Source organism: Halichoeres trimaculatus, unplaced genomic scaffold (assembly GCF_033239565.1).
Source record: "Halichoeres trimaculatus isolate MK-OKI-2021-1 unplaced genomic scaffold, fHalTri1.1 fHalTri1_scaffold_20, whole genome shotgun sequence".
Lineage (NCBI taxonomy): Eukaryota > Metazoa > Chordata > Actinopteri > Labriformes > Labridae > Halichoeres > Halichoeres trimaculatus.
This window is the reverse complement of record NW_027437198.1, coordinates 2154909-2176538: the sequence shown is the minus strand read 5'-3', so window position 1 is coordinate 2176538 and position 21630 is coordinate 2154909. Positions and strand designations below refer to the sequence as shown.

Sequence of the window (21630 nt, the reverse complement as noted above, 5' to 3'; positions counted from 1 at the left end):
GGCATGGACGCGCTCCTCTGCGCCTCTCTGCGCCTTGAGTGCGCCTCTCTTGGCACAGCAGGAAACTTGCAAAGTGCGACAGTCACACCCTGTCCGCGCGGCGAAGGCCGGTGCAGGGCAGGTGCGCCTGCGCTTGCGCCTGGTCTACGAAATTAAAGCCCTTAGTCCCTCCCACCAGAGATGCATGAGAGAGACGTGAGGAAATGAAGAGAGGATGGAGGAGATTCGTTTTTAGAACAATGGGACATCCTCTCCTCCGGAGCATCACATGAAGCGGCGTGTTTTAGTGATGACGGCATCAGCTGATCACCTCTGGATCATCTGTCAGTCAGCTCTAACAGCTGTTTGTGTGTCTACACATGTGCTCTGTAATAACTCTGATACAATATAAACAGTAACAGAGATTTGTCTGTTCCTTTAATCAGTTAAACACACACGTTACCATGAAGAAAACCTGCTCTCTGTTTATTCTGTGTGCTGTTTAGAAGCACACTGATCACTTTACCGGTAAAATGTGTAATTGTGAGATTATTTATGAATAATTTATCCTTTATCTAGAGTGCATCTGATCGTGAACTCTGAAGCGTCTTAATATAATCTTTTCTCTCATTAAACTCTGTGTTTGTGAAGTTTCATGTAGAGAAGTCTGAGCCGCTGCAGCATCCAATCAGAGAGTGATATTCAACATGGGGGCATCTCTGTCAGTGAAAAGACTTCTGCAAAGCCAGCTCTCGGGTTTCCTTGATCATCGCTCCACCAGTCAGTCTCCTCCATCCTCTCTCCTCTCTCTTCTGAGCGCAATTATCGCTTTGGGACAGTCTTCAAAATGGCGACTGGGAAGTACCTCCAGTGCCGCAGAGGAGGCACGAAGTTAATGCATTGAGAAGCACCAGTAGTGAGTAGTGAATGATTTTGGACACAACCAGAGAAAGCAGAAATGTGCCATTGATCACATCATCACAGTAACCACAGCAATACAATGATGGATGCCAAATAGCACTGAAAACGCGAAGGACTTTGAATCTTCGATTTTTACACAGTGAGACGCCAAACAGTAATAAGTTACCAAAAATATAGATTTTTAGAAATTGCTCATACACCTGCGTCACAATGTAATGCAGAAAATTGAGAAATTTGCCTCGGTTGCAGAAGCCAAACAATTTATCTCTTCTATGAGCTCTGGGTCCCCCTAGTTCCACTCGAGACATTTTTCTGTGCCATTCCTAACAACATTTAACCACCAGCGACCCGATGCTAACATGGGCTAACTAGCCTACAGACTTTGCCACTATGCTGCTCTCCAGCACTTAAACTGAGAGATCACTGCCAACTAGGTCTGCACTTTTGTTGACTTTTCATCCCGGATCGAGGCCACGGACTCATTAATGGCACCTCACGGAGATGCAACTTTTGTTTACATTCATTTATTTATTCAATTTTATTTTTTCTCTTTTATCTTTTTGATAACTGGTAGCTATTTTGGTTTAACATGTTTTTGGCTAAATTGAGTCATGTTCATTGAATGTAATATCCTGCTTTTATCTCTTATAAATCTGTTTATCTTAGACGTCTCTTAACAAACGTCGTTCACATCTGTTCACCTTGAAGCATTGTTTAATTTGTTGCATTACTGTCCCCTTACTTAATGCACAACTAATCAGGGTTCTTTACCCTGCGAGACCTTAGATGATAGGTATCTAGGATGTCTGAGACTTGGCGCTCAAGAACAATTTGAATTAAGGTTCGAATTAAGTTTGGTCACTATGTGTTTTTTGTTGTATTTTTCTTTTTTTTTCCTCTTTCTTTCTCTTTCCTATATGTTTGTTTGCCTTTTCCTCCTCTATTTTCTCTACCCTCTTTCTCTTCCAATTTCAGGAACAGGACTTCCACGTTGCTCTACCACACTACTGTTGCTTTAGGAGTCCAGCTCTATGACTCAGTCTGCTAGGGATTTACGCCTGATCTCCTGGAATACAAAAGGCATGAACAAATCCATCAAAATCTGTAAGGTAATGGCACGTCTACAACATCTTAAGGGGGACGTTATATTCTTACAAGAAACTCACCTCAGATCATCTGAAATCACCCGCATTAAAAAAGCTTGGATGAGTCATTTGTTCCATTCAAAATTTTCAGACATGTCAAGAGGGGCTGCAATTGTCATTTCCAAAAAAGGCATGTTTAAACATTTACACACCATTGATACAAATGGCCGTTATGTTATTGTCACAGGTACTCTTCAAAATACTCCTGTTGTTCTGGCCTCTATGTATGCTCCAAACTGGGATGACAAATTTTTTTTTTGATGATCACCATTTACTCTTAGGTGGGGATTTTAACCTCTTTCAAGACACTATCCTGGACAATTTCATTCATCTCGCAGATGGGGAGGGCGAGAGGGCAAGGCTACAAACAATTGAAGATGAACTACTAAACCTTGATGAATTATATGCGTCCACCCCCTCTCCCAACATATACAAAAAACGGCTCCTACTGCACTCAGAGTATGATCTCATGACTAGGCACACTGCAAAAGACAGTTGAAACAAACTAAACAACTATTTTGTTGTTTAGTTTGCTTTGTCTCCCCAAACAACAGGGAGACAAAGCAGGCAGGCTCCTGGCACAGTACAAGCTTCTAAGACTAATAACTCAAATTACTTCATCCTCAGGCAGAATTGTTTCAGACCCAACTGACATAAACCTCGCTTTTTATGAGTACTACTCTGACCTCTATACTTCAGAATACTCACCTAATGAACTGCTCTCTTGCCCACTCTCCTCTTTGATGTACCCTAAAATTGATGAATCTGTATCGGAGGGAATGGGTTCCCCTATCACAGCTTCAGAGATACAGGATGCCATCAGGTAAATGCAAAATGGGAAGTCTCCAGGACATTCTCTGTTCAACTCATCCCAATACTAGTTAAAATGTTCAATGACTCTTTTATGGTAGGCAGGCTCCTGGACACCCTCTAAATAGCCTGAATCTCCTTACTTCTCAAATAAAACAAAAACCTATCTCTTTGCAGTAGCTACAGATCTACAGATCTTTATTGAATGTTGAATTTAAAATTCTTTCCAAAATCCTCTCCTCTTGCCTTCAGTAAGTTATACCATCTATAATCTCCCCTGACCAGACAGGGTTCACTTTAGGTAGATACTCATTTTTTAATACTAGGAGATTACTTGACATTATATACAGTCCCCAGTCCAGTTCCCCTGAGGTTGTGGTATCTCTTGACGCAGAGAAGGCTTTTGATAGGGTGGAATGGGGTTATCTTTTTTTTGTTTTAGAAAAATTTGGTTTCCACCTAAAATTTACATCCTGGATTCAGCTTTTATATACATCCCCAGCCACAACGATAGGCACTAATGGTAACTTTTCTAAACCTTTTTTCCTCCAGCGCGGCACACAGCAGGGGTGCCCCCTTTCTCCCCTATTGTTTAATTTAGCTATTGAGCCTCTGACCATTTGGCTCCGCAATAGCAACAACTTTGAGGGCATTTTGAGACATGGCCAAGCTCATTAACGCTCTCTCTATGTGGACAATCTTTTATTATACATTTCTAATCCTCTTTCTTCCCTCCCCACAATACTAGATATACTCAATGGATTCAGCCAACTATCCGGTTGCAAACTAAATCTCCAAAAGAGTGAATTATTGCCATTGAACCGCTTGGCAAATTCTGTCCCTTTGTCTACTTTCCCCTTTAAAATAACCTTTGATGGTTTTAGATATTTAGGCATATTCGTCACAAACAATTTTAAGCATTTATTTGGCAAAAACTTTCAACCACTGCTGGACAAGTGCAAACTTGACTTTTCCCGCTGGGCCTCCCTCCCCTTATCAGTTGCTGGCCGTACTAACCTGATAAAAATGATTGTTTTACCTAAGTTAGGACGCGGTCACACTGGCCAACCGTGCCGCGCCTAAGCACGCTTTAGCCCCAAAGTACGTTTGGAATGGCCAGTGTGACCGCAACTGTGTTGTTACAGTAGCTCTAAAATAATCAAATGCAACTTGGTTATGTTTGAAAATGCATTGTACATTTAAAGTTCATGTGATCTAAAGAAATTATTTTTCTGTATTTCAATACTGAATGTCTTGAGTTTGAAAAAATATTCCTTATAAAATTTCTTATTTATGGTAAGATCAAATGTTTTTTGTCTTGTTTTATGTGTGTTTCTCAAACAAATAAGACAGTCACAATAAGAATAACATATAAATGCCAGTACAGGATAGACTTAGCTTTCTTTACAGTGAAAAAAACAAACAAACTTGTGATTATTGGTATTGGTATCGGCCAAAAGGGGTTTTGATATATCGGCATATCGGATATCGGCAAAAATCCAATATCGTGCATCCCTACCTTAAACTGGGGGAGATAAGATATTCTCTTAAAGCTATAGTGCGGAACTTTTGTCGCCCTCTAGCGGAATTCTGCGTTCTTACAACAATAAAGCCGGCGCTTCCATATGACGTACGCCCAGGTGTCGCCTGTGTCCTCCTGCCCTCTGCTCGTCCCCCTCCCCCCATCGCTATTCCCCCAACCGCTGCCACGATGATTCACGTTTCTTCGTTTTTATTCTGTGTGAATAAGGACAGCTGGTGAAAAAAGATGGACTCTTCTGAAGAGGTAATTATTATCTTTTTTTTTTCACCACAGAAATGCAAATAGCTTATTAGAAATGGGAGCCAAGGTGCCTGCTAATATGTAACTGACAGGTTAGTGGATGAAAAGACCCAGTGGTGTCAGCAGAAGCCATTTGTTGTCCGTTGGTCTCCAGTAGCTGCTTATTGATGAAAAACGAAGTGTTACACACAAAGTAGGAAAAAAACCATGCCAGTCCCACTAATTATAGAAAGTTTGTCAGTGCTTGTGCTGCACCATTTACCGTGATATGGTGTAGAAAAAAAATGTAATTTTTCTTCAACGGCAGGACTGGTAAACACACACACACACAAGCTATTGGAAAAATCACCAGGACATACACGCACATGAAATCCCTCTCTCTTTTTTTAGAATGCAAAACATAGCCACAACTGTGTTTTACCTTTGGATAATCTGATGAGCACTACATTTCTTGAGTAAAAATATGTGGCTGAAAGAGACTTTAGACTTAATTTCGGGAAAATGGTGTCCAAGTAGTAATATTTCTAAGCAGTATTATTTTTATTGTTATTACTGCACTGATACTGGATCCATAGTTTGTGTTGCTGTTATATTAGGCATTGTATTATACGGTATGAAATCTAAAATTGTACCACTTCAGCAAGTGTCCGGCTAGGGGCATAGGAATAAAAAAAATCATGAAATGAGGTGAAGTTCTCCACTGATGATAGCACTTGTACATGGAGTGTAAGAATAGGCTTACAACAGATTTGAATTCTTATCAAAAATTTGTGTAAAGTGTTGTAGAGTTATTTTTGTAATTTTTTAGATATATTATTTACCCGTTCATAAAAAAACAGACATGCTCTGACACATATTTCATAAATTAGGAGCTTTCCAGCTTTGATGTCCCCTCCAGTCCAGCCAGCTCTGACTATCAACCACGCAGTAGAGGACGTGGAAGAGCCAGAGGTCGAGGAGGAAGCCAGCCTTTCAGAAGCCGTGGAAGAGGAAGAGGGAGAGGAAGGGGCAGAGGTGCAGACCAGCTGCAACAGGAGGACAGAGACAGAGTTGACCAGCTCCGTCAACGTAACCTGGATGAAATGAGGGTTTGTTCCTTTTTATTCAACACATTCATTTCTTTACATAAAAACTTATACTGTGCCATCTTTGTTCCCAATTTTACATTTCCCTATTGTGAGCCAACCTTATTGAATCTTATCTCCTACAGGCTGCATTAGCTGACATGTCTGATGAGGTCAGAGATGACCTCATTGAGAGGCTAGCCACACGCTTCCCAGGTGTCTTGTTTGACGTCCTCTCCTCCAGAAATCCACCTGTGCCTCCTGCTGCTAGAACAAGTGCACAACCATGGTGGTGCACATGTCAGAAATGTCAGGAAATGCCAACTGAAGTGGAGAAGAAGTGCTGCCAGCAACGCCCAGAGCACTGCATTAGTAGGACAGCACATCTGGAACTCTTCTGCTTGGAACCTGGCATTCTGCGACTGGCAAGGGGGCTCAGACATTAATATCTCAGACTGGATGACCTGCAAGACCCTGGGCAAGACAACAAAGAATTCAGGCATGCAGCTTACAGACAATTTGTTTTGTGGCAGCATGGACGACTACTGGCTGGTCATCGAGTTGTCATCCCAAGCTGCTGCGTGTGGCATATAAGGGACACTTTTCCAGACCCCACTGGCTACACAGGCTTCATTCCTGGACTGCTGTGAAACAGACTATTTTGTTTTATTGTTGTCTGCACCTTCGGCTTTTTGTGTATAGTTGTTTACTTGTTAGCTGTTTATATTTTTTTATTTTAGCCTTACTTTCTTTACTTTTTGTGAGATTTTCATAGCTGTATTTACAATGACTTTGTTTACATATGTTTTTTTTTTACAATTTGACAAGTGCAATATCTCAAAATATATAAATAACTGTCAACACTCATTTCAGTAAAGTATGTCACCTAGTGTTTATTAGCTTTTTATTACAATCTGTCAAGTATTTAAAAGCTTGTTACTGAATGTAAAGTGATGGAGTGTTCTGCAGAAATCGATCCTCAACCCTTTCATCAGAGGAGAATCTAGAAAAGACATGGCAGCAATTAGCAGCAGTTATGGATATAATTGACCCATTCTGAAACCCAGTAATGCTGTTTTTTGTACCTCTTCTCTGGAGACCTGGCTCTGAAGCAGTTCCTCTGTTGTTGGTGGCTCCAAAGGTGGGAGGAGGCCAAATCTTCTAGGGTCTTCCTCCCTGATGGTCCCCCGTCTTGGCACTCCCTTCTGACATCAAACGTCTGCGTGTGATTGCCCTTTGTAGGTCAGGGATGTATCTGTAGGATTTGTGGCTCTTGACGGTGTAAAGGCTGTATCTCCTTGACTTTTTATTGTAAATTTTCTGGTATCTGGGGGGAAAACAGTGGCAAAAAAAACATCACATATCATATAAGTAGTATTTAAAAAGAAAAGAACCAAATAATATAGTATGACTTACGCTCTGTTGCCTTCTTTGGTCAACATTGGTGGTCTGCTGTTGTGGTGGTTGTAGTCTAATGCAGCAAGCAAAGTTCTAGCTTCAAACACAGGTGGAGAGAAGGCAAAGCGTTTGCCTGCATACATTAAAATATGATTGTGAAAGGTCTCAAGGTCAGATGTTGTCCTGTGAAAAAACAGACCAAAACAAAAAAGGTTTTGTATCATAACATGTTGCAGCCTTATTTTTGTGTGTACATACGATCTTTCTGGACAAGTACATCTCCTTTACCTGAGGTTCAAAAATGTGGGGACATCTTTTAGCCACTTTTTGTTCAGAACAACTCCTACGAGTGCCATGTAGGCAGGTGAATCTTTTTGAATCCACTCCTTTTCATCATTGAGTGGCTCATGAAGGCACTTCCCAAAAGTCCACTCATGACGACCGGTCACGTGGTAAAGAACACCTCGCCATAGGCCCTGCAACCAGGAAAACAGCTCCTTTTAGCTACTTTCCACTTGGTGATGTTGTGGCCAATGGGTGCATCAGGTAGATACTACTGTATCACATTTCAGTTTTGTTCTTATGTGTGGTTAAAAAAAATAGAGTGATAGTTATAGTCAATCACTTGCAGTTATGTGTGGGACCAATCATTAGCTTTATGTATATTGATAGAAACAATTTCAATGTACACACCATGAACCGCTCCATGTTCTGTGCCTCTTTACAACAGAACCAGAAGTAACTGACTATGTCTTTCAACCACTGAAGGATTTCTGTTTGGCCTTTAACCTGTCCTGCCTAAAAAGGTAAAAAATTAAAATGCCATTAGTCTATGTATTATCATGCGTCAATCCAGCCAGTCAGTGCACAGTGTACTGGAGATAACAATCTTACTGCGTGTAGTTTCTTGGCCAAGCTTTTTGCTCCATGCCACATGTCCAAGGTGTGGATTACTCCCCTGTCACCATACTTCCCACGCTTGGGATCTGTAACATACAAAAAACAAACACTGGTGTAAGTGTAATTCCTCCTAAATGCAGCTGGTTTACCGGTATAAGTAACTACATGTCAGTACAAGCTCACCCATTATAGGGCCTTGATTTGAACATGTGCATCAGTGCACATCTCTTTCAGTGGTATTCCAGAAAGAAGTTGGTCCATTGTCCTTATAAAGCCTTCTTTCTCCATTGCAACAGAGTTCCTGTTTGTCTCTCTCTTGTCGACTGTCGTGATGTTGATGATGTCCTGGGACTCATAGTCCATAGTGGTGTATGTGCAGTACTGTGTGCAGTGCCCTGCATAGTGACATTATAAGATTACAATTTCATAATATGTGAGAGTACATGAAATACAGCAGGTGGGAACCATGTAGTGCTAAATAATCTGCTGAAAAGTCTCAAAGGTTTGTGCTCAATCCCAAATAATGCTTGAAAGGAATATGATACCAGAAACATGCTAGCTGGTGCAAGTAGGAGCACAAACCTCCCAAATACTGCTTCAACAAGCAGTTTTTGTCATGTTTTGCTTTCAAGTATTATTTGGGATTGCAGACTGATGATAATTGCAATACCTACCTGGAGAGTCCATCCTTCCATCCGCTGTAAAAAATAAGAGAAAGTTTGTCAAACAAAAAGCAAACACTTTAGAACAGTTTCAAAAGATCTAAACTCAATTAATTTCTCTCTTATGTATCTCTGTGCACTCACCAATAGCTACAACGTGATCCTTGGCATGCAGGCGGTCGATGATTCCTGATCTGTTCTCTTGCCAGAACTCCTTGATAGGGTCAAGACAATAGGAGTCTCATACTGCAAAGAAAGTGGACTTGGCAACAATGCCCAAGTTCATGAACCTGAACAGAAGTGCAATTTTATGGTAGTTGTTTCCGGACAGCAGGATATTGGTGGCCAGCATGAAGTCCCCTGCCCGAAGTCCAAACTTGAAAATGGGCTGAGAGTTCCATCTCCAAAGGCTGTGACCTAGCAAACACACCTGTGCATAAAAGTAACAAAACAGAACAAAAAAATAATAATTAAAACATCATATAACGTTACAGTACATTCTATATAAAATCAAGCAGGCAGAGTGTGCCAGATAGACACAACTTTGGAAAAGACAAAACTATAGTGCTATAATAGCTTCCTCACCCATTCAATAGTTGTTGCTGTTCCCCGTGACTTGATGATCACCTCAAAGGGTTGTACAGCATCACATTCAACTCCCAGGAGAGGGTCACTGTACTTGCATTTCTCCAGTGGTAATCTGAGAAAGCCTGTAAGTTGTTTCAGGTTTTTCTCATATGCTATTGTAGCTTTCTCATCAACAATGTCATCTCCACACAAAACCTTCTGGTAATCAGGAAAAGATGTCATCTCAGGTGGAGCTTCTTCCTTCTCTCTCAAGTCGTGCACCATCTCGTCGATACCTACAGTTGGGAGTGTTTCAACGGGGAAGGGCAACTTTAGGGCACCACTGGTTCTATGTTGAGAAAAAACACATTTTAAGATGGTAAGAATTAGATGAGTCATACACACAGTTTGCACAGAAATATAAAATCCATACACTCTTCAATAACTACTGTTCTATTTTAGAGCCATTGAGGCCACACTGCAGACCAAACATACCGCAAACAGAGAGGGGGAACATAGTCTTCATCAGAGCTTCCATCTTCTTCTGGGTTTGAAAGCTCTGTGTCAGAGGTGCCTCCTTCTTTTTCATTCTCCCACTCAATACTAAAAAGAAAACATACATTTTTGTAAGTATTCCATATTGATTGAAGATAATTGGGAAAAGAAAATATTGTGAAAAATATTCTGATTCACATGTACAGTCAACACAACAACAGTGCTGCCATAAATTCTTCCTTGACAATGATGGCCAAATTTGATTTGCATTTGCATAAGTCTAGAAGTAAAACAAATACAGCATTCAAAGGTAACTGTACATTATAAGCAGAACTTACACACTGTTCCTGAGGTTGTTGGCTTCATCCTCATCAATAATCTGAGTGTCGTCCATACTCAGGGAGTGCATGCTGCATATAAAATGTGATATCAATGTATGAGTAACTCAGACATTTTTTCTAATGAATAGACCAAAATAAATAATGCCTCTTTTACCTTATACCTTTTATCTGATATTATGGATTGATTTACCCTTCCTGTAAGACATCTACCACATCCTCCTGATCAGTAAGAGCACCAACCCCAGGCATGTTGAAGATATCATCCCTGTGCAAATACAATTGTGGATCTAAAGTGATTAGCAAGCAAAACCACTTGGTCTGCAGAAGACCATGTAGAAATGTCACGTGTGGATATTTACAAAACGAGAGCTTTGCAGCTACTAATGCAAGCTGCATGTTGGTCTTAGGACACCCACTCGCACAGACACAAACTAATGTACCTTTGAGATTCAGCGCCATAGCTGGACAGTGATGGGGGAAGGGGTGGTCGGATGTTTCAGCCAGTCTTTATGGGGGTTGATGAAAGTGTCCCCTTAGAGTATTTTTCGTAACTGTAATGAAAATGATTACTTATCCAACAGCTGCAAGGCCACATCTGTGTCTGCCCTCAGCCCAATCTCTGCCTTCAAGGCTCTCCACCAAGGAAAAGCCACGCCAATACAAATCAGTGTTTGCCTTCTCCGTCGGTCACTTTCCTTCTTCCCCAGCAATCCTTCTGCCAAACGTCCAGGCTTTTTTTTTGGTGGTAGGATCCACTTCAGAACTCTTTCTCGGCCGTTTCTTTGGATTCTCTGCCATGTTGCTTCCTCGTTCCGCTTGAGCTCTGCTTGTTACTATGAGGTACTCTGCGCGTCCTCCCCCTCCCTTCTTGTTGTGACGTAAAATGCGTAATTTCCTCCGCGCCAGTGCGGGAATGTGGCCCGTTGACAAGCAAATCAAGAATTATATATATTGAAGAATCCCGTGAGGTGTTAGAGGAGCCGATCAGCTTAATCTGCATTTTGTTATCTCCACTAGTAGTGGCATGGCTAAAATGGACAATCATAGACATTTAAAGTTCTGCACTATAGCTTTAAAGGGTCCCTCGCAACTTTTTTTTTTTAAACTTGGAAGCCTTTTTTAAGGTTTGTGGATAACCTTGATCTAGCACCTTAAAGGGACAGTGCTAGTCCCTGAGATACTGCCTGTATTCTTTCACTTTTTTTACCAACTTTTCGACTGTTTTTTTCCCTTGTCCTTTGTCATGTTTGCTTCCGATATGTCTAACTCTTCAATATTGGTTTGCTTTTTATTTTTCTATTTCTGATTTTTCTGTGTTTGTAAGATTGTGAGTGACCATTGTGTGGTGAGGGCAAGGGAGGGGAGGGCAAGGGTGGGCAGGGATGTGTGTGTATGTGTTTGACAGTTGTGGGCATTTGTGGGGTGGGTGGGATATGTGGTGGGGGTTTTGCTATTGGCTCTTTATCAATTCTTACGATGTATTCGCTTATTTATTTTTACTCCTATACTACCTCTTAAGAAGTTGTACATCTACCGATCTTTTGTGATATACTTTGTTGGCCAAGGAAAATCAATAAAAAGATTTAAAAAGAAAGAAAATAGCCCAGGACTGTCATGACTAATGTGAGGGTGCTCAATCAGCACACCATCAAAACTATTTATAAATGTAGCCATGGCACTGTTTATGAATTTTCTGCTCTTTTCATTCTTTGCTGGAATTTTAACTTTCCACTGGCATCTCTGGGTGATACCAGACAAAAGTATTTTCATGTCCGGTTGCTGGACACGGAGCCACTTAAAATAGTAATGTAGTTATTTTCCAAGCTAGGACTACAGCGTGTGGTTGGGATAACATCTAATAATTGTCATCATTTATTTTTTTTTTACTATACTTGTATATTAAGAAATAACCTGCTGGTTTAATTAAAATTGTATGTTGACATAGATGATGAAAGTTTCTTACAACTTTTTCTAAATTTTTGGGTCAACTACTCTAAAAAAAAACGATCGAAGAGTGCAGAGGACCGGAGATGAAAGGGATTGCCAGTCAGTTGCCAGTTAGCTTACGTTAGCCCCGCTAAGTAGCATTTAGCTTACCTTAGCAGTAGAGTTGAGTTTAATGCGTGCAGATTCATTGCCCAATCACAACTCAGCCTGCTCGCACTCCACCTGAACTCCGCCTCTGAACCGGAGCCTGGCTCAACCCAGAACACCGCATTTCCACGATGGCCGCAGCCATGCATTGGCTTCAAAATAGTGTCTCAGAACAGACGTCAGTGACGCTTTGTCCAAGTTTATACAATCCATGGTCTCTTGTCACTCGAGTAAAACAAATTTTATTTAACCTGCCTAACCAGCCGATCAACACAGTAATAATATTTTTATAAAATATAATATATAACATTGGACGCAAGAATGACTGGAAACCATGTAATGAAAATGATTTAATAAAAAATTGAGCAATGAAGACTGTTAAAATCCCCCCTTTGTCTATTTGTGTCTATAAGTCTGTGTGACCTCAAATGTGTAACTGTGTGTCCTGTGTGTCAGGATTGTTGTGACTCTATGCATATGAGTCTGTCTGTCTGTCAGGATTTGTGTGACTGAGTCTGTGAGTCTGTGCATCTGTCAGTTTGAGCCTGTGAGTCTGTGTGTTTGCCAGTATTGGTTAGACTGTCAGTCTACGAGTCTGTGTGTCTTCCAGAACCGCTGTGACTCTGTGGCTAGGAGTCTGTATGTCTGTCCATTATGGTTTAGCTGTAGACCGAGGCGTCTTTGTGCCTGTCTTTTATGGTTTGACTGTGAGTCTGTCTGTCAGCATTGCTGTGACTGTGTTTTTATGGGTCTCTGTATGTCTGTTAATTTTTTTGTGACTGTCGGTCTATAAGTCTGTGTGTGTATGTAAGGATTCGTGTGTATGTATACCTATACATACACACGAATCCTTACTTACGGTGTGTGTATGTATGGATATGTGTGATTGTGGGATTGTCGGTCCGTCAGGATTTGTGTGTCTGTCAGGATTTTTGTTATTGTTAGACTATGGATCTGTGTGTCTTTCAGTGTTGGTGTGACTGTGGGTGTATGAGGCTGTTAGTCAGTGTGCGCCTGTCAGGATTTTTGTTATTGTGAAGTCTATGAGTCTAGTTTGTGTCTGAGTCCGTTTGTCTGTCAGTATTGTTGTGACGTTCTTCTTTGAGTCTGTATGTCTGTCAGTATTAGTGTGACTGTCTTTGTGTTTGTGTTTATTTCTGCATGTTTCTGCTTGTCTGTCTGGACATGTGTTACTGTGAGTCTATGGGGCTGTGTGTCTTTTAGTATCTATGTGATAGTCATGAGTTGTAGTTTCTGACAGGATTAGTGTGAGTGTTGGTCTATGAGTCCATGTGTCAGTCAAAATTGGTGTGATTGTCAGTCATGAAGCTATGTGTCTTTCAGTATTGGTGTGACTGTGTATTTGTCTGTCAGTATTGTGTGATTGTCAGTCTATAAGTCTGTGTGTTTTAGTGTGGTCATGACTGTCGGTCTATGTGTCTGTGTGTGTTTCTGAATTTGTGTGACTGTGTGTGCATGAATCCGGTGTTCCGTCTGTATATGTAACTGTGTGGCCTGTATATAATTATTCTGGGTTTTCTTTTTATATGTATATACTGTTACACATAGACTGTTGCTGTATTTTTTTACCTGTGTCTGCTTGTTTGTTTTTTAGTGTGACTGTGTTTGTGGGTTGTTGAGTATGTGTTACTGTCTTTATGCGTCTTGCAACGTGTCTAACATATCGTTCTTTCTTCGTCTGAGCTTATTTTTGCAAACCCAATCATATCTTGTTAAGCATGTCGGACTGTGTAGGCGGCATCTTGCAGTCAACAATAAGCAAAACACTATTCGTTCTTTGACCTTTAGCCTGTGCTGTATTTATTCAGTGCAACTTCAAGATTAATCTTTACGACTAGACATTAAGACTTCAATCAGCAGGTGTACTGCCGCCCTGCTCTCACAGCACAACAGGGTGTGTACAAGCGTATAGCACAGCAGGCACAGTTCAACCTTTTCTCAGAACAGTACTCCATTTGTTAGTTGAACAAGGGTGCCATCTAGTGACCCTATTTAACATATGTCTAACAGCAAACACATGAGTTCATATCTTGTTTCGAAGGAAAAAGTACAAATAAGTGTCATCAAACAATGCTTTTGATATTTTGTCTTATATTAGTTCGTTTCTCTCTTAAAATTAGTTTTGGTGCAAACGCAACACTGAGATTCTTGTTCATTTGCAAAATCTAAGCATCTTTAATTTCTTTTTTTCAATTATCACTGTTAAGAGGATAACTTTGCACAAATCCATGTCGATCAGCGTCCTGCCAATTTTCAGTGCTGTTTTGGCATCAAGCACAGTAGTGTTGTGTTAATACTGTGATCAATGGCACAGTTTTGCTTCTCTGCCATACCAAGCTTTTTCCTACAAAAGCCATCATAATTGACACCAAACACATGAATTACATTCAAATTAAGTAGAAAGGAATAGCAAACGTGTGTAATCAGAGCTTCAAAGCATGATTTTAAATGACTTTTAAGTTGTTTCTTGCTCTGTTAAAGCGTTTTGGTGCATTAAACACGAAATTGTGATGCAGTTTCAATGGCGACCCTACCATTTTGTGACTTTAACACTGCAATGTGTCTAACAGAGAACAAAATTAATATAGGCCAATTGAGTGTCCTGAGCGTTTTCAGTGCTGTTGTGTGCAGCATGATCATTGCACATTTCTGTCTTCCTAGGCTGTTTCCTGCAAAAGCTGTCATATTTGACACCCAACACCAGTAATATTCAAATTTCGCAAAAAAAAAAAAAAGTTAAATGTATCAGAACTTGAACTATGATTTTGAATGATATGTCACTTTAGGTGTAATGAGTGTGCCATAGTACAAATCTGTGTAACCCTGTGTCCTGGGCGTTTTTAGTGCCGTTTGGCATCCAGCATGGTAGCCCTATTGTCGTGGTTAATTTCATCACTTTACATTTCTGCTTTTTATGTGCTCCTTAAGCTTTTTTTCCTGTCATATTTAAAACCCAGCACATGAGTTACATTAAGGTCCCATTTACACGACAACATTTTATCTGAAAACGCTTAAACGATGTGAAAAATATCTGCGTTTACACGTAAACACTGATGGCCTGAACAAGCTGTAGTAAGCATGCCAGGCCTGTACATGGTGCTATAACTGTCTTGTCCAGAAGCCACTTTTGGTAGATCTCCACTGAAGTAGAGTTGAGCTGATCACCTGGTGTATACATACTGAATATTCAGACTTAGACTGTTTGGTCCACTTTAAACGGACCAGGGTTTGTTTCCAACGCTGGTGCGGACTTTTCATGCAGGTGTATTCACACCTGCATGAACACACAAACGAACCCTGGTGCGGACCCAACAACCGGACTGAGACCCACTCTTTGAGGAGGTCTCGGTCCGCTTCCAAACGAACTCTGGTGGGGTTCGCGGTTCTCCTGTGCAGGTCTGAATACAAACCAAGGTCCATCCGAACTAACTACAGGATACATGCGCCTTTTGGGCCTATAAAGCCACGGTAACCTAACCGTCTTTGGTTCATACCTGATCCTTCGTCTTCTCTTTAGCCACGCTGTAGCTAGCATGTTGTGGGTCAGGACACACAGAGCATAGTGTCTCCTTGCTGCGCGCATTCGTCTTCACTGTTCAAAAATTTGAAACGGTGTTGTTAAGCCTGCTTTGAAGAAGCTGCTCTTGAAACTGAAAATGATTTTGTGGCTCTAATAAGAGCACAAACACACGTTTACCTCCATTTCCGGGTCTGTATTCTGTGTGCCGCCCTTTGTCAGTGCTGTCCAATGAAAGCACCGATCGTCACACACGTGGATGTGTTAACAGAATATACTCCACTTGCAAAAAGTACAATCTGAATACAAACCCACCAAACAAAAAAAATAAAGTCTGCTTTTGGTCTGGACCAAACAAGTGGGCCAAACTACTTTTCTGGTCTGAATACAGACTTAGGGCGTTTTCAAAGCTATGGTTTGATTACTTTGGTCCGCACCAGGCAAAATTTCTTTGAATTGTAACAAACAAATGGTACGGTTCGGTTTCAGACGCACATATTTATAAACAAATCAAAATAGACCAAAGCAGCAACGTCACTACGTCACTTCCGCTTAACTAGATGGAGCGTCAGGTATTAGTTGCCCTCTTTGGACTGATTTTTGCCCATTATTTATTGTGTGTCTGTAATTTTCTTAAAATTATTCAGTTTCAAAATCAGTCGCAGCTGCGACTTGAAAACAATGTCATGATGCATTTGATTCGCCGACGGCGTATTGTACGCCACTGTAGCAAGAAGAGATATGCCATCCTCCTGAATGACCAGCTCATCAGATGGCGATATTCTTGTAGATCCATCAGGTATGCCATTGGTGTCTATACTCAGCTTTGGCTATTTTTCTGTAAGCTACTCCACAGCCACCCCGCGGCCGCGGGCTAATTTGATAAACGCGGAGCAGTACATTAGTTCTGCCTAACTGCATTTCCGCATGGACGCATTTCACCGCAGAACACAACAAACTTTCCAGGGCTGGAAATATTTCTGCCTTCGCCACTCATTCTTATTTCAAATTACCGTATTAACATTATCTTTTCAAGTCACAATGAATGAACAAGAACTAGCCTATTTTGACAATGTTGTAGGAATTATAAATGGAGGGCAATGCATTTAACAGCCAATCAGATATATTTTACTGGAATGGACCGTCAGTCAATGAAGATCAAAAGAGAACATATCACCAATTTTATTTTTCTGTTCCGCAGGAGCATATGGATATATGCCCGTAGAGATGGTTGGTGGGATCACATCTACAACACCTGGGCAGACAAAGAATGGCTGTCCAACTTCAGAATGAAGAGAGCCAGTTTTGATAATCTCTGCAACACTCTCTGGCCATGGCTGAAACGTAAAAACACAAGTTACAGACAGGCTATACCTGTACAGAAGCGTGTTGCATTTGTATTTGGCGGTTGGCCACTAACCTGGACTACAGGTCCATCTCTCACCTCTTTGCTGTTGGGGTATCAACATGCTGCATCATCACCCAAGAAGTTGTGACTGCCATAAATTTTGTTTTAAAGCCTATGTTCCTCAAGCATCCCTCTGAAGCAGAATTACGCCTAATTGTACAGGGTTTTAGGGACAAGTGGAGATTTCCTCAAGTGGCAGGTGCTATTGATGGAACCGACATACAAATAAGAGCTCCATCAGAAAACTCATCCGATTATTTTAACAGAAAGGGGGTCTATTCAATCATTTTGCAGGGGGTGGTGGACCATCGGATGAGATTCTGGGACATTAATGTTGGGCGACCAGGAAAGGTACACGATGCTCGTGTTTTCTCCCTCTCTTCACCGTATGAGCTAGGCAGTGCAGGCAGACTTTTACCTCACTGGAGTGAAACCTTCGAGGGAGTCGATGTGTTTCTTCTTCTCTTGGGGGATTTCGCCTACCCGTTACTAACCTGGCTGATGAAACCATACCCAGAAGGTGGAGGGATAACACCACAGAAGTTATATTTCAATCGCAGACTCAGTTTAGCCCGTATGGCAGTTGAGCGGGCATTTGGTCACCTCGAAGGACGATGCCGCTGCCTTTTGAAAGTAAATGATACCCACATAAGTTTCATAAGTCGCATAATATCAGCTTGTTGTGTGCTACATAATTATTGTGAGGACCGCAGTGAGGAATTTCTGGAGGGAGATCATGGAGAATCCTCAGAAATCGAGGCATCGGAGGGTGTGGGACATCAGGAGCAAGTGCATGGGCAACAGCAGCCTCATGACATCAGAAATGCACTGTGTAGCTATTTTTCTAAAATGTATTTTTTTTTTAACCATTTGTCCCACCTGCCAGCTGTGAAAGGGATGCACTACTATTTTCATAGCACCAGTTCTGGCCTTTTTTGGAAGTAAGTGCTGCTATGACTATAAATAACTTCATTTTTACTTCACTGAAAGTTTGCATGTTTATGTAGATCTCATATTCTGTGGGCTGTAAATATTTTTTTAATTGAAAGTGGTTTATACTTTTACTGAAACCACTTTTACTACAAAGTGTTTAATTTTCCACATTCTTCATTCATGTGAAAGCCAAACATGCAATGTTTTTTGTGTTTGTAAATATACAAAATGTCAAAAGCATAAACAGAATTAAAGCAATTATTTTTATTTTCAAAAGTGTTGCTTTTGTAAATATAACAGCCAGTACCTCAATTAATAAAAAGTATATTACAAAAAGTGCTTCTTCTCACAGGGTATTTCAGCAAAGAAGTAAATAAGAATGAGGTAGCATGATGTCAAAACATGAAAACACAAAATATCTTCTTCCTTTGAAGACAACAATCATATTAAGCACAAATGCATTTGTTTGTACCCATGTGAATATAAGAAATGGACTAACAGACACAGACATTCAAAAAGACCATTGAAAACAGACAAACATTCACACCTGAAATGCCTCACTCCTCAGTGGCACTTTTCAAATGAAGACTCTCAACTTAAACCTGAAGCACCATTTTTAACTGCACCAAGAACACATCCTACATAAAGAGACTAGAAATTGTAAAACTCCTGCTGGTTATTCAGGTCATGTAGAGGTGATGAAGTGCTTGGATGCTCATTTTGGGAGGAGTAAGGGTGATGAGGAAGCACGGGGGGTGGGACAGCAGGATGTGGTTGATATGGTGGTGGCTGTGCTAGTGGCCAGGCCCTGGGGGAGGTGTTGACCAGGGTGACATTGATTGAGATTGACCAGGCAAAACATTTAACAGAGTGCTCACTAGCTGTACAAGCATCTGGTTACTGGCTTGTTGCTGTGCCTGTAAAGCCTGAGATCTCCTCTCATCTGTCTCCTGTTGAGCCTTCATCATGTTTAGTTTAGTTTATTTCGGTCACATCAACATGAATCTCACCCACAAACACCAAAGTGAGAAGTGACACAGCAAACAAGTGTTACGTTTGTGCTTAAATAAAGCAAAATAAAGCAAACTAACAAAACAAGACCGAAAAAGGTGTAGGCTGAAGCCTTTGCTTATTTTGCCTACCCTTTTCAAATTCACAATTTACTCAGCTTCCTTTTGGTTTATGCGAAACAATCAGAAATTCACATGTATCCCAAATCTGAGCACATTTTGTGCTCACATTATGGTTCTGTACTTTACAATCATTTTTTGTTTAAGCAACTTTTTAAACCTACCATGTGTTTGACATTCTTTCATTTCTCTGTCTAATCCATTCCACAGACTAACTCCATACACTGAAACACATCTTAGTTCAACATTTGTCCTGCTCTTTGTTTTTGTGAACATACAACTCCCCCTCAGTTCATACTCACACACTCTAATCTGGAACAATCTCTGGATACAGTCTGGCAACATTTTATGGTATGCCTTGTACATCAGTGAAGCTATCCTCAGATCCACAAGTTCACAGAATTTTAGAGCTTGCAGCTTTATAAATAATTTGTGTGTTGGTTCACGGTAATCAGCTCGGTTAATGAGCCTGATCACTTTCTTTTGAAGCAAAAAGATTGGATTTGTAATCGTTTTATATGTTTTTCCCCAAACTTACAGTGAGTAATGTATGGAAGTATGAAAGAACAATACAACATTTGCAATGAATCTGAGTTAAGAATATCTTTGGTTTTACACAATATTGCAGCTGACATTGATATTTTGGTTTTAATGTAATTAACATGAGGTTTCCAACACAGTTTGTCGTCTATAATCACTCCTAAGAACTTATTCTCATAACCACGCTCTATTTCCATACCATATATCATAACTTTTATCCTTGTATTATTTTTCTGATTTCCAAATATCATGTATTTAGTTTTACTTACATTTAAAGATAACTTATTGATACTAAACCATCTTGCCAAGGTATCCAATTCTTTTACCACTGTACCCAGAAGATGATCCAGGTTCTTACCAGAGTAAAACAGATTGGTGTCATCAGCAAACAGAATAAAATTAAACAATTTTGACACATTACAAATATCATTGATGTACAATATAAACAATTTAGGACCCAACACCGATCCCTGTGGAACCCCACATGTGACTTGTAGCATGTCAGACATATTATTGTTATTCTGCCCTCACTAGAAGATCAGTCCAGCTCGACAGATAGTTAAACAGTGTATCAACTATATCCAAAAAAAAAACCATCCAGAAGATGAGGTATGGTTTGGAGCATTTATCAATGTTCAGTTTTTGTTCCATTCCATTTCATTTCATTCCATTTCATTTCCATTTCAGTTCATTTGGATTCATTTGAGTTCATTTTTGTGAAACTACAAAACAGAAAAAGGAAAAACAACGGTCACAATTCATAATGCTTGATTCATATACTACACTTCTCTATAAATCAACCTGTTTGCTTGTAATACTCATTAACACAGTTTAGAAAACATTATGATTTACTCACAGACCGATATTGATGCAGGTTGTTTAAAGAAAAGGCAGTCAACAGCAAAAGGATGCAGCAAACTTTTCCTTAAGAACAATGAGCAATTCCCACCATGCCTTGCAGCTGGTGCTCTTAAAGGGACAGCGCACAACCAGTCCATGAGAGCACCACTGCGCATGCACAGCCCGGACTCCTTTGGAGGGCAGCGTGGAGCGCTTGCTGTTTAACTGTCCTGTCAGAGAGGCCAATCCCAGCAGCTGCACTGTTGAACTCCCTCACAGAGCAGCACAATTGTTTATATGTACATACTGATGTCTGTTTTTCAGGTAACTGCTGAGCCATTTATTTGCTGTTCCTCTGTTACCAGTTTAGACAATAATAATGAATGGTCTATGGTGTCAAATGCTTTTTTTAAGTCTATGAAGATACCGACTGTATATTCTTTATTGTCTATTGCTGTGGATATTTGTTCTATAAAATCTATGACTGCCATTGATGTGGCTCGTTTTGATCTGAAGCCATATTGATGTTCATTAAGTAAGTTCTGTTTCTCTATGAAGTTATCAAGTCTATTGACAAAGAGTTTCTTTAAGATTTTTGAGAACTGTGGAAGTAAAGAAATGGGTCTATAGTTGAAGAAGGAATGAATGTCTCCACTTTTATGAATGGGTATGACTGGCTATTTTCATTTGACTGGGAAATATGCCTGTTTGCAGTGACTGGTTGAAGATATGTGTTAATGGTTTGGCTATGCTATTAATAATTTTTTAAACTAATTTCATATCAAGATCAATACAATCAACAGACGTTTTCATTTTAAATTTTCTAACTACATCTATTACCTCTGTTTCGCTAATTCTGTTCAAAAAAATAGTATTGGGATTTATTTCTATGATGTTCTCATTGACATCTTCTTTTAACAGTGGATCAATGATGTCTTTAGCTAACTTATAGCCAACATTAACAAAATACTCATTGAATCTATTGACAGCCTCTGTGGTTTCAGTGTTAATTGACTGGTTGTTTATGTTCAAGTACTCTGGAAAACCAGACTTCTCTGGGCTGTTTTAAAGTATGTTATTCA

At 40.3% G+C, this 21630-nt stretch overlaps 1 protein-coding gene and 1 long non-coding RNA gene across 2 annotated transcripts in view; one reads left to right on the top strand and one right to left on the bottom strand.

Annotated features, from left to right (window-relative positions):
• The window catches only part of LOC141809755 (uncharacterized), a 57931-nt gene extending 39819 nt beyond the window's left edge, over positions 1-18112 (top strand). Inside the window, exons 3-5 of the long non-coding RNA XR_012600011.1 lie at positions 631-895; positions 1876-2009; positions 16899-18112. This is a non-coding gene — a long non-coding RNA (uncharacterized LOC141809755). The remainder of the gene's footprint in view (positions 1-630; positions 896-1875; positions 2010-16898) is intronic.
• On the bottom strand, positions 6864-8398 carry LOC141809314 (uncharacterized). The gene is made up of 6 exons (XM_074696294.1): positions 8184-8398; positions 7995-8086; positions 7794-7898; positions 7389-7576; positions 7119-7283; positions 6864-7029 (listed from the first exon to the last, which is right to left on the bottom strand). The coding sequence occupies exons 1-6, from the start codon at positions 8185-8187 to the stop codon at positions 6864-6866; spliced, it is 720 nt and encodes a 239-aa protein (XP_074552395.1). The 5' UTR covers positions 8188-8398.
• Positions 18113-21630: the final 3518 nt, after the last annotated feature.